At 45.8% G+C, this 13,281-nt stretch overlaps 1 protein-coding gene and 2 long non-coding RNA genes across 3 annotated transcripts; all 3 read left to right on the top strand.

Moving 5' to 3' along the window:
* The first annotated feature begins 5,464 nt into the window (after positions 1-5,464).
* On the top strand, positions 5,465-6,352 carry C130064B19Rik. The gene is made up of 2 exons (XR_384279.3): positions 5,465-5,530; positions 5,933-6,352. It is a non-coding gene; the product is annotated as an RIKEN cDNA C130064B19 gene (long non-coding RNA).
* A 339-nt stretch (positions 6,353-6,691) lies between these two features.
* Positions 6,692-7,194, top strand: Gm32886 (predicted gene, 32886). The gene is made up of 2 exons (XM_006521645.2): positions 6,692-6,700; positions 6,866-7,194. Exons 1-2 carry the CDS (start codon positions 6,692-6,694, stop codon positions 7,064-7,066), a joined length of 210 nt encoding a protein of 69 aa, XP_006521708.1. The 3' UTR covers positions 7,067-7,194.
* A 52-nt stretch (positions 7,195-7,246) lies between these two features.
* Gm41367 lies at positions 7,247-9,382 on the top strand. The gene is made up of 2 exons (XR_875507.1): positions 7,247-7,667; positions 8,589-9,382. It is a non-coding gene; the product is annotated as a predicted gene, 41367 (long non-coding RNA).
* Positions 9,383-13,281: the final 3,899 nt, after the last annotated feature.

The raw sequence follows: 13,281 nt of genomic DNA, 5'->3' as shown, positions 1-13,281 counted from the left end.
ACATAAGGTCTTGTATCCTAAACCAATAAGGTACTGGTGGGTGGGGTCTTCACAGAAGGCTATGCTAGACTGTGAATCCCTAAAATCCTGCCCTATGGGAAAAAGAGGGTAGGAATTTCTCGGGGTCTGAGATTTTTTTGTTTATTTATTTATTTAGGTGTTGGGTTTTTTTGTTTGTTTTGGTTTTGAGACAGGATTTCTCTGAGACAGCTTTAGCTATCCTTGGAACTCCATCTATAGACCAGGCTGGCCTTGAACTCACTGAGATCCGCCTGCCTCTGCCTCTCCAGTGCTGGGATTAAAGGCATGCACCACCATGCCCTGCACTTAATTTTACTTTTAAAGTTTGCTTTGGATGTATGGGTATTTTGCCCATCTATGCACAATGTGTGTGCCTGTGAAGCCACAAGAGTCCATCAGATCACCTGGAACAGATGGCAGTGAGATACTACATGGGAGCTGGGAATTGAACTTGGGTCCTCTAAAACCAAGCAGTGCTCTTAACCTCTCAACTGCTGAGCCATCTCTTCATCCCTTTAATTCTATTTTTAATTGTGTGTATGTGTGTGTGTGTGTGTGTGTGTGCGTGTGTGTATGTGTGCGCGCGCACCTGTGCACACATAGTTGTGCTGATGAACCAGCCTGCCTCCATCTTGGGCTCGAAAGCCATTTATATTGTTCTATGTGTGTGTGTGTGTGTGTGTGTATGTATATATGTATATGTATATAATTTTTTTATTTTATGTTTATTGGTGTTTTGCCTGCATGTATGTCTGTGTGACGGGGTCGGAAGCTCTGGAACTGGAGTTGCAGACAGGCGTGAGCTGACATGTGGGTGCTGGGAATCGCAGGTCCTCTGGAAGAATGTCTGTGCGACTACTGAGCCACCTCTCCAGCCCTCGAAAGCCATCTTATAGTAAAAACAAACTAGGTTCATTCCTGTTTATGATTAAACTTCCATTTCTCAAGGATCAGGCTATGCCCCCACCTGTAACCTTAACTACCAATGGTTCTGCACTGCCTGTTCCAGGAGTGCCAATCATGTCTTTATTTGTAAAAGTTGTTTATAACTATCTTGTAACCTTACCTTTGCCGGGCAGTGGTGGCGCACACCTTTAATCCCAGCACTTGGGAGGCACAGGAAGAGGCGGGCAGATTTCTGAATTCGAGAACATCCTGGTCTACAGAGTGAGTTCCAGGACAGCCAGGGCTACACAGAGAAACCCTGTCTCGAGAAAACAAAAACAAAAAAAACCAAACAGGCAACCTTTCCTTTCAGAAGGTTATAATCCAACCTGTGACTGTCTCGTTGTTATGACTACCCTGTTAAGTACACCTCGAAACCATGTCTTTGTTTCAGGAGGTCTTTAGAACTCACTTGTCTTCTGTAGACCACGCCTACTTTGCCCACAAAATCACTCATTTGGGGAGCTGGAGAGATGGCTCAGTGGTTAAGAGCACTGGCTGCTCTTCTAGAGGTCCTGAGTTCAATCCCCAGCAACCACATGGTGGCTCAAGACCGTCTGTAATGTCCCAGCACACCTGGCCTGATTATTTAATTTTTTTTATTTACATATGTGTGCATATGTGAGTGTGTTAAAGGAGGTCAGTGTAAAAATGAAAGTGTTGGGATTTAGCAATGTGATTCTACCATGTGGGAGTGAGCTCAGGTTGTTAGAAATGGAAGCAAGCCTTATTTATCACTAAACCATCTCGCCAGCCCTTGTTTTGTTTCGTTTTAGACTTATTTTTATTTATGTGTGTGTGTGCCTGTGTGTCATGAATGTGCAGTATCTATGGAAGCCAAAAGAGGCACTGGAGAGCCTAGAGTTATGTTACAGGTGGTGTGAGTTGTCCATGCTTGGCACTGGATTTGGGTCCTCTGGAATGGTGGTGGTGAAAGACCCCGAGAGGAGCCCCTCACTCAGGCCTCAGGACAGTAGCGGACCCCCAAGAACTCACGAGAGACCAAGCTTAATGCAAACCACATGAGGCTTTATTCGGGGAAAGCCAGAGCTCTGGGGACGACTCATATCCCATGCAGGGGTAGAGGAGTCGACCTGGAGGGGAAACAGGTCCCAGTTTTTATAGGCCCTCAGGGGGGAAAGGAGAAGGGGGAGTAGGGGATTTCCAGATCTATTCTCAAGAAATAGGTATGGGAGGGGTACAAGGAAAGAGTCTGGTGAAGATGTAGCAACTCTGGATTGGCCCGGCTGTGGTTGCTGGGGAGATTTTCTGACTCTTTCCCAACAAACAATACCATAAACACCTGGCAATGGGCTTCATCAGTGGGCACACACATGGGTCAAGGAATGGTCAAAACATTGGCAGACACACGGGTTCAAAGAGTGGCCAGAGCATTGTGCACCTCTATTTTTCTAAATCAGTGAAGCTAGTTCTGCTAACAATGAAATCTATTTTTTCAATTTTTGGGCTTCTGTGACCTTTTATATTTTGTCAGGATCTTTCAGTGGAAGCAGCTGACAAGAGAGCTCAGTCAGACACTTCAAAGACACCAAGATCATTCTACTAGTAACTGCCAGTGGAGTTAAGGCTACCCCTAGCCATTTAACCAATAATGCTTAGGCGACCACTAAAGTAGAATCTAGACTGTTAACCAGAACAAAGTTGTAGCCAATAAGGCAAGATTTTGTACAAGAGGAGATAAAGATGCATCCTGTGTAGCCCTCTTATGGGAAAAGAGAGCTGATACAGTAATGTTAACCTCAGAAGAAATGAAGGGGATAAGGGGGTTTGAGGAAATCCCCATATATGTGAAGGCCTAGAACAAATTTTAGATATAGCCAGAGGGAAAACCCACTCTTCATTGGATTAGAAAATTCTAATTAAGATCACCCCACTACATTTGAGACTAATGATGTCATCAATTCTGGCCAATTGCCAACGTGTTGGAGAAGGTATTGCCTTCTTCAAGTGGACTGGGAACCCGAAATGGGTAGGAGTATATCCCTGCAGCCTATTGTACAGAATCGAAGCAAACCAGAACCGTGGACAGACTCACTCAAAAGGTGGCCTTTTGTAGGCAAAGGCAGGGCAAGACCATGGGCCCAGACCAACCCTACATTCCTTCAGAGAATCAAAGATATAAGGACCATTCCAAAGATAAGATCCGATACCAACAAGACAGCCCCAAGGAGGAGGATTCAGAAACACATTCCTATGCAGACCAAAGAATGATATTGGAGACTTACCCTACTATGCTTTGGATGGTATTCCTACCAGAATGCTGAGACCATGAACACTTCACCCTGACTCTTATGTACACTAGGAATGCATTCTGTGCCCAAGATGGTCTCTGTGCAGCTATTGGGAATACAGTTTGGTATAGCTATAGTAACGAATGGAGGAAAGCTAAGGTCCACTTTGTACAGACTTTGAGAGCCATAGTCTCCAATGACCAAGAGGATGTCAAAAAACACCAATTTTAAGGGGGGAAAGAAACCCATTGAAATACCATTTAACACAGATTTGGAGAAATATCACAGCAGCATCCGCCATCTACAGCCACTAAAGAGAACTGTCTCCTAGAGCATCCATCCACCTGACAATGAAGAACAAGGGGAGAATAAGGTTTGAGATACCAGACATGGAAGACTCCATGTTTGACTGTGAAATGGCAGCAAACACCAAACTCCACTCAGTGTTCTTCACTCCACACGTATGGCAGATGAACCCCACGACTGGCTGCCAGAACATCAACCAAGAGTGGACTTGATACAGTTTGTAAGCAGAGGATGCCCTAGAGCCTATGCCTCCTGCATGCCAAGGTACCACATGAGAAAGGCAAACAACAGAACCCTACACTGGGGGGACACTGCAGGTATGGATACTTTCCAAACTAGAACCCTGGAGACATACACACCAAAGACTCCTGCATTACTTCTACAAGATTCTTCTACTACTACAGCTCAAGGAATGAGGTCCTGGAGACTTTGTGGCCCATAAGCCCATACTCAATATGCCACATGCAGGAACTCTGCACAAGGGACTTCAATTTGATGAGGTATGTGTCTTCCCTCTTACATGGGATCCTGTGGAAGCAAAGAAGACAGCTTGACATTGTCATTGATAGAGGAGAAGACGACAAGAACTAATTCTTCACAGCTCCATGACAAGGTGGCATTTGTCAGCCCCTCTGTCTCCTCACCACTGCTTATCAGAGCGCCCATGATGATGCCTGATCTTAGCCTCCCTGCAAGACAGATTTACACGTAGGATCCAGACAATCTCACTTTCCTTGGACCCCAAATCATAGCTCCCACCTTCAGAACTCTGCTCTGAACCTGAGCTTCTGAGAGTATCAGTCTTCTACACCTCAGGAAATAAATTTGTTACAAAAAAAAAAAAAAAAAGTTTACAACTGATGGTTGCTGACCTGAGTTGGTTGGTTCCTTCCTTGGAGTTGGCACAGTATCTTCTGTTCCTTCCTACATCAATGCAGACATCAGAAACCCTACTGAACAACAACCATTGACTGTTAACACCTTGGCTGACACTAGGCTATTACCCACAAGCTGATCCACAGGCCTTAACTACAGTTATTAAAGCAAAGTAGATTTATTAAGCAGTGGTTGGCAGATACTAACAAATATACAGCTGAAAATTTGAAGAGGCTCTCTGTAGCCAACCAAATTATTTGCCACAATGTATCCAGAGGAACAAAAACAAGAGAATGTATCCAAGCAAGACTCAAGACTTGCTTTTCAAAGAGTAGAGGCTGACTGGTCTCAGCCCTTTTTTTTTTTTTTTTACAGGATCAGTCAACAATACTCTACTGGAGCCAAGGCAAATCTCTAGGTGTGAGCATGGATTCTCTAAAAATCCATTTACTCTTAGTCTATAAGGACAATGTGATACCAGCTCAACACACTACCATTGCCTGGGAAACTTGTTATACCCACTGATTCTTTCCTATGGATTAGTTGGACTAATACAGTGGATGTTTACTAGCCAGAGGAACGTACCATCTCATCTGGTCCCACACCTTTTTTTTTTTTTTTTTTTTTTGTGACTCCCCACCCTCTGTCCAGTGAGCTCCGAATACCCTTCCAACCAACTCATAGACCCTGGCACTAGAGTCTCCTCTGCTTGTCCCATGAAGGCCTTCAGCGTCATGGGTGACATCTATAACTTCGCCATGAACACCTGAGACTCCACCTTTTATTCTGTAGAACCTGGTTGTGTGGCTATATAGAATTTTCCTGGAGTGAGAGCTCATTTCTCAGAACAGGTAGATATGCCCAGCCACTCTCTCTACCCTAACCTTTGAACAGAGACTTTTTAAAAAAGATTTTTATTTATTAAAAAAAGATTTTTATTTATTTTTATGTATGTGAGTACACTGTAGCTGTCTTCAGACACGCCAGAAGAGAGCATTGGATCCCATTACAGATGGTTGTGAGCCGCCATGTAGTTTCTGGAAATTGAACTCAGGACCTCAGGAAGAAGAGTCAGTGCTATTAACTGCTGAGCCATTTCTCCAGCACCCAAAGACATATTTTTGACTCAGGTACCCTATATAACAGGGAACACAAAGATGACTTGCTAGGAACAGTTAGGAAAGCCACTAATGAAATTTCCACTGCTCTCTTCTCTAATGTACCACAACTACAGCCAACAGATTATCAGAGCAGTAGGGATATCAAGACCCTGGAAGGACAGACAGAATCTAACACTTCTCAGCTGTATTCGGGGCACACACTATTTTCTATTCCCATAAAGTTAACAAGCTTTAAAAAAAAATGTTCTTTATTTGATATGATTGGTAGGGTGTTAAATTTGATTATACTTGTTTGCCCACATAGAACTTGTTCCACTGGATAAAGGAGAGATTTGGGCTTTTTGTATATATCATATTGGCATACAAACTCCTTATGATTATTTGGGCCTTGTTTAACAAACTTCATTTCAGGAAGAACTATGACAAGAGGCTCCAGAGATTACTATCGCACCAGAAGGAACAAACCCAGCTAGGCATGATTCTGGCAGACGTTTCTGTAAAAACCAGGATTGGAGAAACTTCTTCAGGACATGTTTTGTCTCCAGGGTGATACCGCAAGCCAGAAACATCGTAAGTATTCCAATACAATGCTTTCTTCTACTCCACCAAATAAATTCCATTTTTGCCAGAAAAGATGGCGTGTGTACATTAGTCTCAGACCCAAGATGGATGCCTCTGGAGATTCATTAGACTCCTGGATGCCCTATATCCATCATTCGGCTTCCCATAATATTAGTATCCACAAAACTAAGACATTGGACGCTAATGATGACGCTCACTGGACTGTCAGGTGTTCTTTTCATTAATAAAAGAAGAACTATTCAGCCCACAGCCATGTCCCAGGTGCTCCTGCTTGGCTCTGATCAGGTTCTGGTCGGCTCATCCCCAAAATCCTGCGGCTTCGACCCTGCTATGCCTCTACAACATTTTTGTTTGAGACTGAGTGAGTTACCTTTTATTTCTGAATGTGTTTTTCAGCTCGGTGCATCCCAACCCTAGAGAAAACACATATTTCAGGAAATATGCCTAGGCCCTAGAAATCATGGCAAGCCCCTGTGATACACCCCAGTAGACAGGAGTCCACCTTGTTCCGACCATTTTCCTCAATAATTGCATGCTTTGTTGCCTGAGATTTCTCTCCGTACATTTATTTGTCTATCAGTGCTTGGAATGTTCGCGGTATGCTTTCTCCTTTTCCTGTTCTGGTCCAAATTTGCGATTTTCTGTGAAACTATAATGCTAAGAACTCTTACGTGTTGTCTGCATTGGTGCCGCGCAGACCGCGAGGACCAGGGGAAGAAACATAACGAGCATAGTAAAAGAAAAAAAGAAAAAGCCTTTTAGCTCTTCTCCTTTCCCCCACTGCGCCTGATTTGGCTTCCTGCCACGTCTTCTTCTCACAAGACTTTCAGAATCAAGCGATGCCTGGCCAAGAAACAAAAGCAAAATCGCCCTATTCCTCAGTGGACCCAGATGAAAACTGGTGACAAAATCGGGTACAACTCTAAGAGAAGACACTGGAGGAGAGTGGAGCTGGGTCTGTAAGGATTCACACTAGGGCAAGACTGAGGGTTTAGACGGAATGGTTTGTGTTCATTGTTCAGTGCTACCAGATGGATTTCAACTTTTTTTTTTTATGGTTTTATGAGACAGGGTTTCTCTATACAGCCCTGACTGTCCTGGAACTCACTCTGTAGACCAGGCTGGCCTCGAACTCAGAAACCCACCTGCCTCTGCCTCCCAAGTGCTGGGATTAAAGGCGTGCACCACCACCACCCAGCAGATTTCAACATTTTTAACCTGGAAACTTGCTCATGTCTGAAATTAGGATGTTTATCCAGTAATAAAATGTAGAACCTTTAAAGAAAATGCCTTTTAGACATGTAAAAATACCTTAGTTAGGAACCCCATTACAACCCAAGGCTGCACCTGATAACCAGAACCAAATGACATTACACACTCAGAATAACCTGACACAGTCCTAGAACCCCATGATGCCCACTGGGCAGTATGTAAGCTAAGCAGAGACCACGAGCAATGCTCTCTGCTCTGCACATCTGGAGACCACGCCTTCTTCTGCAGATGCAGAGTCTTCCCCAGGATCCTCACCTGCGAATCAGAGACAGAAACTGGGCCTGACCTTCAGGTAAGATATGTCACAGCTTTGGGGAATTAGGCTTAGGGTCATAGTAAGGAACTTAAAGGGCTATGAACTTTGTGGGATGACCTCAGCATAATTAAATATAATTTTTGTTATACCAACTACAGGGATGTAGCTTCTAGCAAGTGCTCTTCACCCCTGAGCCATCTCTCCAGCTCTGATTTGTTTTTATTTATTTATTTATTTATTTATTTATTTATTTATTATTTTTTGAGACAGGGTTTCTCTGTGTAGCCCTGGCTGTCCTGGAACTCACTCTGTAGACCAGGCTGGCCTCGAACTTAGAAATCCGCCTGCCTCTGCCTCCCGAGTGCTAGGATTAAAGGTGAGCGCCACCACGCCCGGCTTGATTTGTTTTTATGAGCCAGGCTTATGTAGCCCAGGCTAGCCTGGAATTCACTATGTAGCCTAGGATGACCTTTAACTTTTGATTCTCCTGCCTCCATTCCTCAAATGCTGAGTTTGAAGGTGGGCGCCACCACCACACTTGGTTTTATACAGGGCTGGGGTTTGAACCTAGGACTCATGCCTGCTCTCCATCGCTGAGGCCCGTGCTTCCCAATGGCTTGCTCTTCTCACCCTCTGCCTCACACTGAGGACTTCCTCCTTGGTGAGAACGCTGACTCTTGAAGATCAGAATCCTCTTAGCCCCCCAAGGCAGGGGATCTGACCTAACTTCCTGTTCCCTTTGCAGTGCTGGGGCTAGACCCAGGGGGGCCAAACCTTTGCCAGGGCTAAGCAAGCTCTACCAGGAAGCCCCTGCAGCTTCTGAAAACTTATTCACTTCCTTCTTGGCTTTGGAAAACCTCCCTCAGGCCCCAGGAGAGTATAGATGGAACTTTAGATGGTTTTTACAACCGAGGTTTTGGCCCCTCTACAGATGCGTTCTTCTCTGTCTCCTCTCAGGTCCTGGTGTCCCCCAGAAAGAGTCCTTTCCAGTTCTCTCGTTCACCCTGGAAACACTTGGGCAGCTGGGTGGTTTATTCCAGGTGCTTGCCCTCAGTCCCACTTGCTTCCAGGTTTGCTATGATGGTATCTCGTCCAGGCCTTCCCAAGGCTCCCAAAGCAGGTTTGTTCCCTGCAGGAGCACAGGTAAACTTTAACCATTCACTCTGCGGGAGTTAGGTTACAGACCCTGTGGCTGCCCATGCACCCCTTCCCCGGCTCCCCAACCATTCTCCTGTGGCAGAGAAAGTTGATAAATTGATAAGCCAGTCTACTCCGGCCTTCCAGTCTACTTCCCCACCCTCAACCCAGGCCTAAGGGCATCCGGAATTATAATTACTTTAGCTAGTGCGTTCCAGCCTGGTAACTCCAGGCATAACAAGCGGGGCAAAGATGAAGCCTTCCTAAAAGGACACTTTGGCATTCAGACTATTAAAACAGTGAAAATTCAGAAACAGAAACTAATTCTTCCCAGGAAACCTGTGCTGGATGAGGAGAAAGTTTTGAGCCAAGGGCAGCCAGAGGGAAACTTTTCTCCCAGAGAGTTACCACCTGTGGCCCACCTTACGAAAAGACCAGATGGTCAGTGACTGACAACTGCTGAGGTTAGCATAACTCTGGCTCTTTCTTAATGCTCAACTTCACTTCAGAACCCTGAAGATGGATTGTGAGGGAGGGGGATAATTGCATCTCTTCATTCCTGTTCCCAAAGTGGTCACACTGAATAAATCCCCTTTTCTGCTCTTCACTGGTAATTTGGCTGTTCTAAGATTTTTCTTGGTGCTGGAGTGATGACTCAGCAGTTAAAAAGCACACACCAGTCTTCCAGAGGACTTGAACTTGGTTTGTACCACACACTTCAGGTGCCTTGCAACCTCCTGTAACTCCAGCTCTAGAGGACCTAAAGTCCCTGGCCTTCTTGAACTCCTCACACACAGATAGGAAGGCATACTTTCATACTGCATGTGGCAGTGCATATAGGTGCAGGTGCCTGTGTTGGCCAGTAGAGGGCACACTATTCCCTTCGAGCTGAAGTTGTTAACGTGGGTGCTGGGAACAGAGACCAAACTCTGGGAGCAGCTTCTCTCTCTCTCTCTCTCCCTCTCTCTCTCTCTCTCTCTCGTTATTTATTTATTTATTTATTTATTTATTTATTTATTTTGGTTTTTCGAGACAGGGTTTCTCTGTATAGCCCTGGCTGTCCTGGAACTCACTTTGTAGACCAGGCTGGCCTCAAACTCAGAAATCTGCCTGCCTCTGCCTCCCAAGTGCTGGAATTAAAGGCGTGCACCACCATGCCCGGCAACTTATTTATTTTTAAAGTTTATGTGCATCGGTGTCTTGCCTGCATGCATGTCTGTATGGGCATGTTGGATCCTGGATTTACAGACAATCGTGAGTTGTCCTGTGAGCTGTGGAACTCAGGAAGAACAGCAACCAGTGCTCTTAACCTCTGAGCCATCTCCAGCTGGGCAAAGCCGGGCAGGACTCACTCTTAACTGCTTGCTTATCTCTCTAAACTGTTGGTTGCCCCTCCCCCACACACTGTATCAAATGGTGGCAAGTGTGTCCCTGTGTTTTCAGTTGTTAATTGCTGTGCTGGCAAGAGCCAAATGGTCGCAGAGCCCACCTTGCTGGCACGATATTTGGTATTGTCCTGTCTATGACTCATTACCAGTTTCTATATGTAAATGCTTATTACAGCTAGCCCAAAAGACTTTGGAGATTTTCAGATTTAAAAAAAAGAAACCAAGCTGCCTTGAAGGAAGTCACGTAACCCTCTTCCCTGCAAAAGGGCAACTCTAAGAGGTGGATCCAAACTGCCTGCTGCTGATTGGCTGATTGGCTCAGACTGGAATGTAGGTTTTTGTTTGTTTTGTTTTGTTTTGTTTTGTTGTTTGATTTTTTTCGAATAAAGAGCTGGAGGCTGATCTGGGACGGGTGAGGCAAAGCTAGAGAGGGGAATGAGGCCGTGGGCAGAGAGTGAGAGCCACTGGAAGGCACACGGGTTCAGGGAAGTTGGGTTAAGTTAGATTAGCTGAGAGTTAGCCCCAGCAAAAGGCCAGCAACCTAATACTATAGGAATGTCACTGTGTCTTTATTATTAAACCTCAAGCAGAGCCAGGCTTGGTGGCGCAGGTCTTTAATCCCAGCACTTGGGAGGCAGAGGCAGGCGGATTTTTGTCTTTGAGGCCAGCCTGGTCTACAAAGTGAGTTCCAGGAAAGCCAGGGCTACACAGAGAAACCTGTCTCGAAAAAACAAAAAACAAAAAACAAAAAACCCTCAAGCGGGATCCCCAAAAAGCTCCACAAGACTAGGGGTTTTCAGCCGTCCTAACACTGTGGCTCTTTATTATAATACAGTTCCTCACCTTGTGGCAATCCCCCAACCATAAAGTTATCTTGCTGTTACTTCATAACCATAATTTTGCCACTGTTATGAATTATAATGTAAATATCTGATATGCAAAATATATACGGTATGTAACCCCCAAAGAAGTCATGACCCACAGGTTGAGAACCACTACTCTAGACCTAATTTGGCTATTTTATTTGGCTTCTGGAGGACAGGTAGTCACCCCAAATCCTGTAAGAGTGTGTAAACTAAGTCGGGCCTCCTCCCCAGCCAACCCATAGCAATAAGAAGTTCCCCTTGGGGACTGAAGAGGTGTCCCAGTGGTTAAGTCACTTGCTGTTCTTACAGAGGACCTGGATTTAAATTCCAGCACCCACGTGGTGGCTCACAACCATCTATAACTCTAGTTCCAGGGAGTCTCGTGCCCTCTTCTGGCCTCTGTGTGACCTAGGAGTGCACATAGCACACAGACATGAATGGATGCAACAAACAAACAAACAAACAAACAAAAAACACTCACACACACGTAAACTAAAAATAAATTAAACAACAACAACAACAACAACAAAACCCTTGAGCTGGGCAGTAGAAATGCAACATTTTGAATCCCTGCACTCTGAAGGCAGAGGCAGGCAGATCTCTGAGTTTGAGGCTAGCCTGGTCTACAGAGTGAGCTCCAGACATCCAGGGCTATACAGAGAAACCCTGTCTCAAAACAAAAACAAAAACAGAAAAAGAAAAGAAAAACTTTCTTTGCTTCTGGATTCGAAGGCTCTCTCCCTTCAAGATCCTATAGTGGCAGCCTGCGGTCATGACACTGAAACGCTGCTAATATAGTTTATCTGAAGAACAGTGTATCTCGGCACCTGTGTGCATCCATCACACTAAGAATTAAGTTTTGTTTTTTTTTTTTTTTACTTATGAGTACATCTGTGTAGCTGTGTGGGTGCAGGTACCCTCAGAATCTGGAAGAAGACGTGAGATTCTCTGGAGCTGGAGTTACAGGCAATTGTAAACCTTCTGGTGTGGGCTTTAGGAATCCAACTCGGCTCCCCGTGAAGAGCAGCAATTGCTCTTAACTGCGGAAGGGTCTTCAACACAATACCATTCATTATCCAATACTCTGTAGCCTTGGCTTGGCCTAAAAAGCTCTATATAAATCAGGCTGGCCTCGAACTCTCAGAAACCTGCCTGCCTCCCAAATGCAGGGATTGAAAAGAAATGCACCACCACGGCTGGCAGGGCTCCTTGTTTGAGTTTTAAGATGAGCAAAGTCTGTTATCCCAGCATTTGGGAGGCGAAAGCCAGAGGGGTTGTCACAAGTTTGAGGCCACTGTGGTTTACAAGAAAGCCGTGGGCTAGAATGAGAAGCAGTCTGGCAAAGCCAAACCAAAAAAATCAAACCTGGGAGTGATGAGCACTAATGGGAATGGCCCGCGAAGAGGCAAGAGGGGCAGGAGCAGCAACGGCTAGCAGCTGGAGGCTGGGGATCTCCTGGAAAACGAGAAAGGGTGGGCATAGCCAAGAGCTAGGTAGTTGTCAGCAGTGGGGTGAAGGGGTGAGAATTTTCCACAGATTCGCTTTTACAAAGCCTGTTTACCCAGGCTGTTCTCAGGGTTGGGATAGGGTGTTTCCATTTTCTCAGCGGCCTGGACACAGGTTTGTATGGTGAGAGAGATGAAGCAGGGCAGGCAGCGAGGGCACGTTGGCATCTAGCCCGAGAGGAGAGCTGGCGGGGGAAATCGCCACTAGGGAACACCATGCCGTGGGCCCGGCCCTTCCTTGGGTCACAGCAGGCCAGAGCAGGGAGTGAGGAGTACTTGGAACAGACGCTGCTGGGCAGTGGCGTCAGGATGACTCAAGTCTCAGATGTCGCCCCTTCTCAACTGCACAACATTTATGTAATTAACCAAACCGCTTCGAGCCTGGCTTTTTATTTTTTTTTCCATCTGTTAAATGGAAAAAAATAGAGCCATGGGTAGGGGATTCATCCCTGTCTTGGAGGAGTGACTTGGGAGGCTGAGGCAGGAGGATTGCTAGCTCTGGGGCAGAAGGGCTGGAGAGAGAAACGGAAGGTTTAGAATAGGATTGTGACTAGTGAGGTGTGGGTGGCCGGGAGGCGGCTCACACCTGTTGGCTACTGGCTATTGATGACTCAGGTCGTGCCCACCCCCATTTCTAGACAGGACTAGCTGCAGGCGGAGAGGGACCCGTGGGGCAGAAACGCCAGACCCCGCCCAGGGCTGGAGGGGCGGCGCTCCTGTCCGCTGGGCTCAAGCCACCGCCCTCCAGGGCCGC

The sequence above is a fragment of the Mus musculus genome, chromosome 15, assembly GCF_000001635.26.
Source record: "Mus musculus strain C57BL/6J chromosome 15, GRCm38.p6 C57BL/6J".
In the NCBI taxonomy this organism is placed as follows: domain Eukaryota; kingdom Metazoa; phylum Chordata; class Mammalia; order Rodentia; family Muridae; genus Mus; species Mus musculus.
Note: the sequence above shows the minus strand (reverse complement) of the source record. Positions and strands in the feature narration are given on the sequence as shown.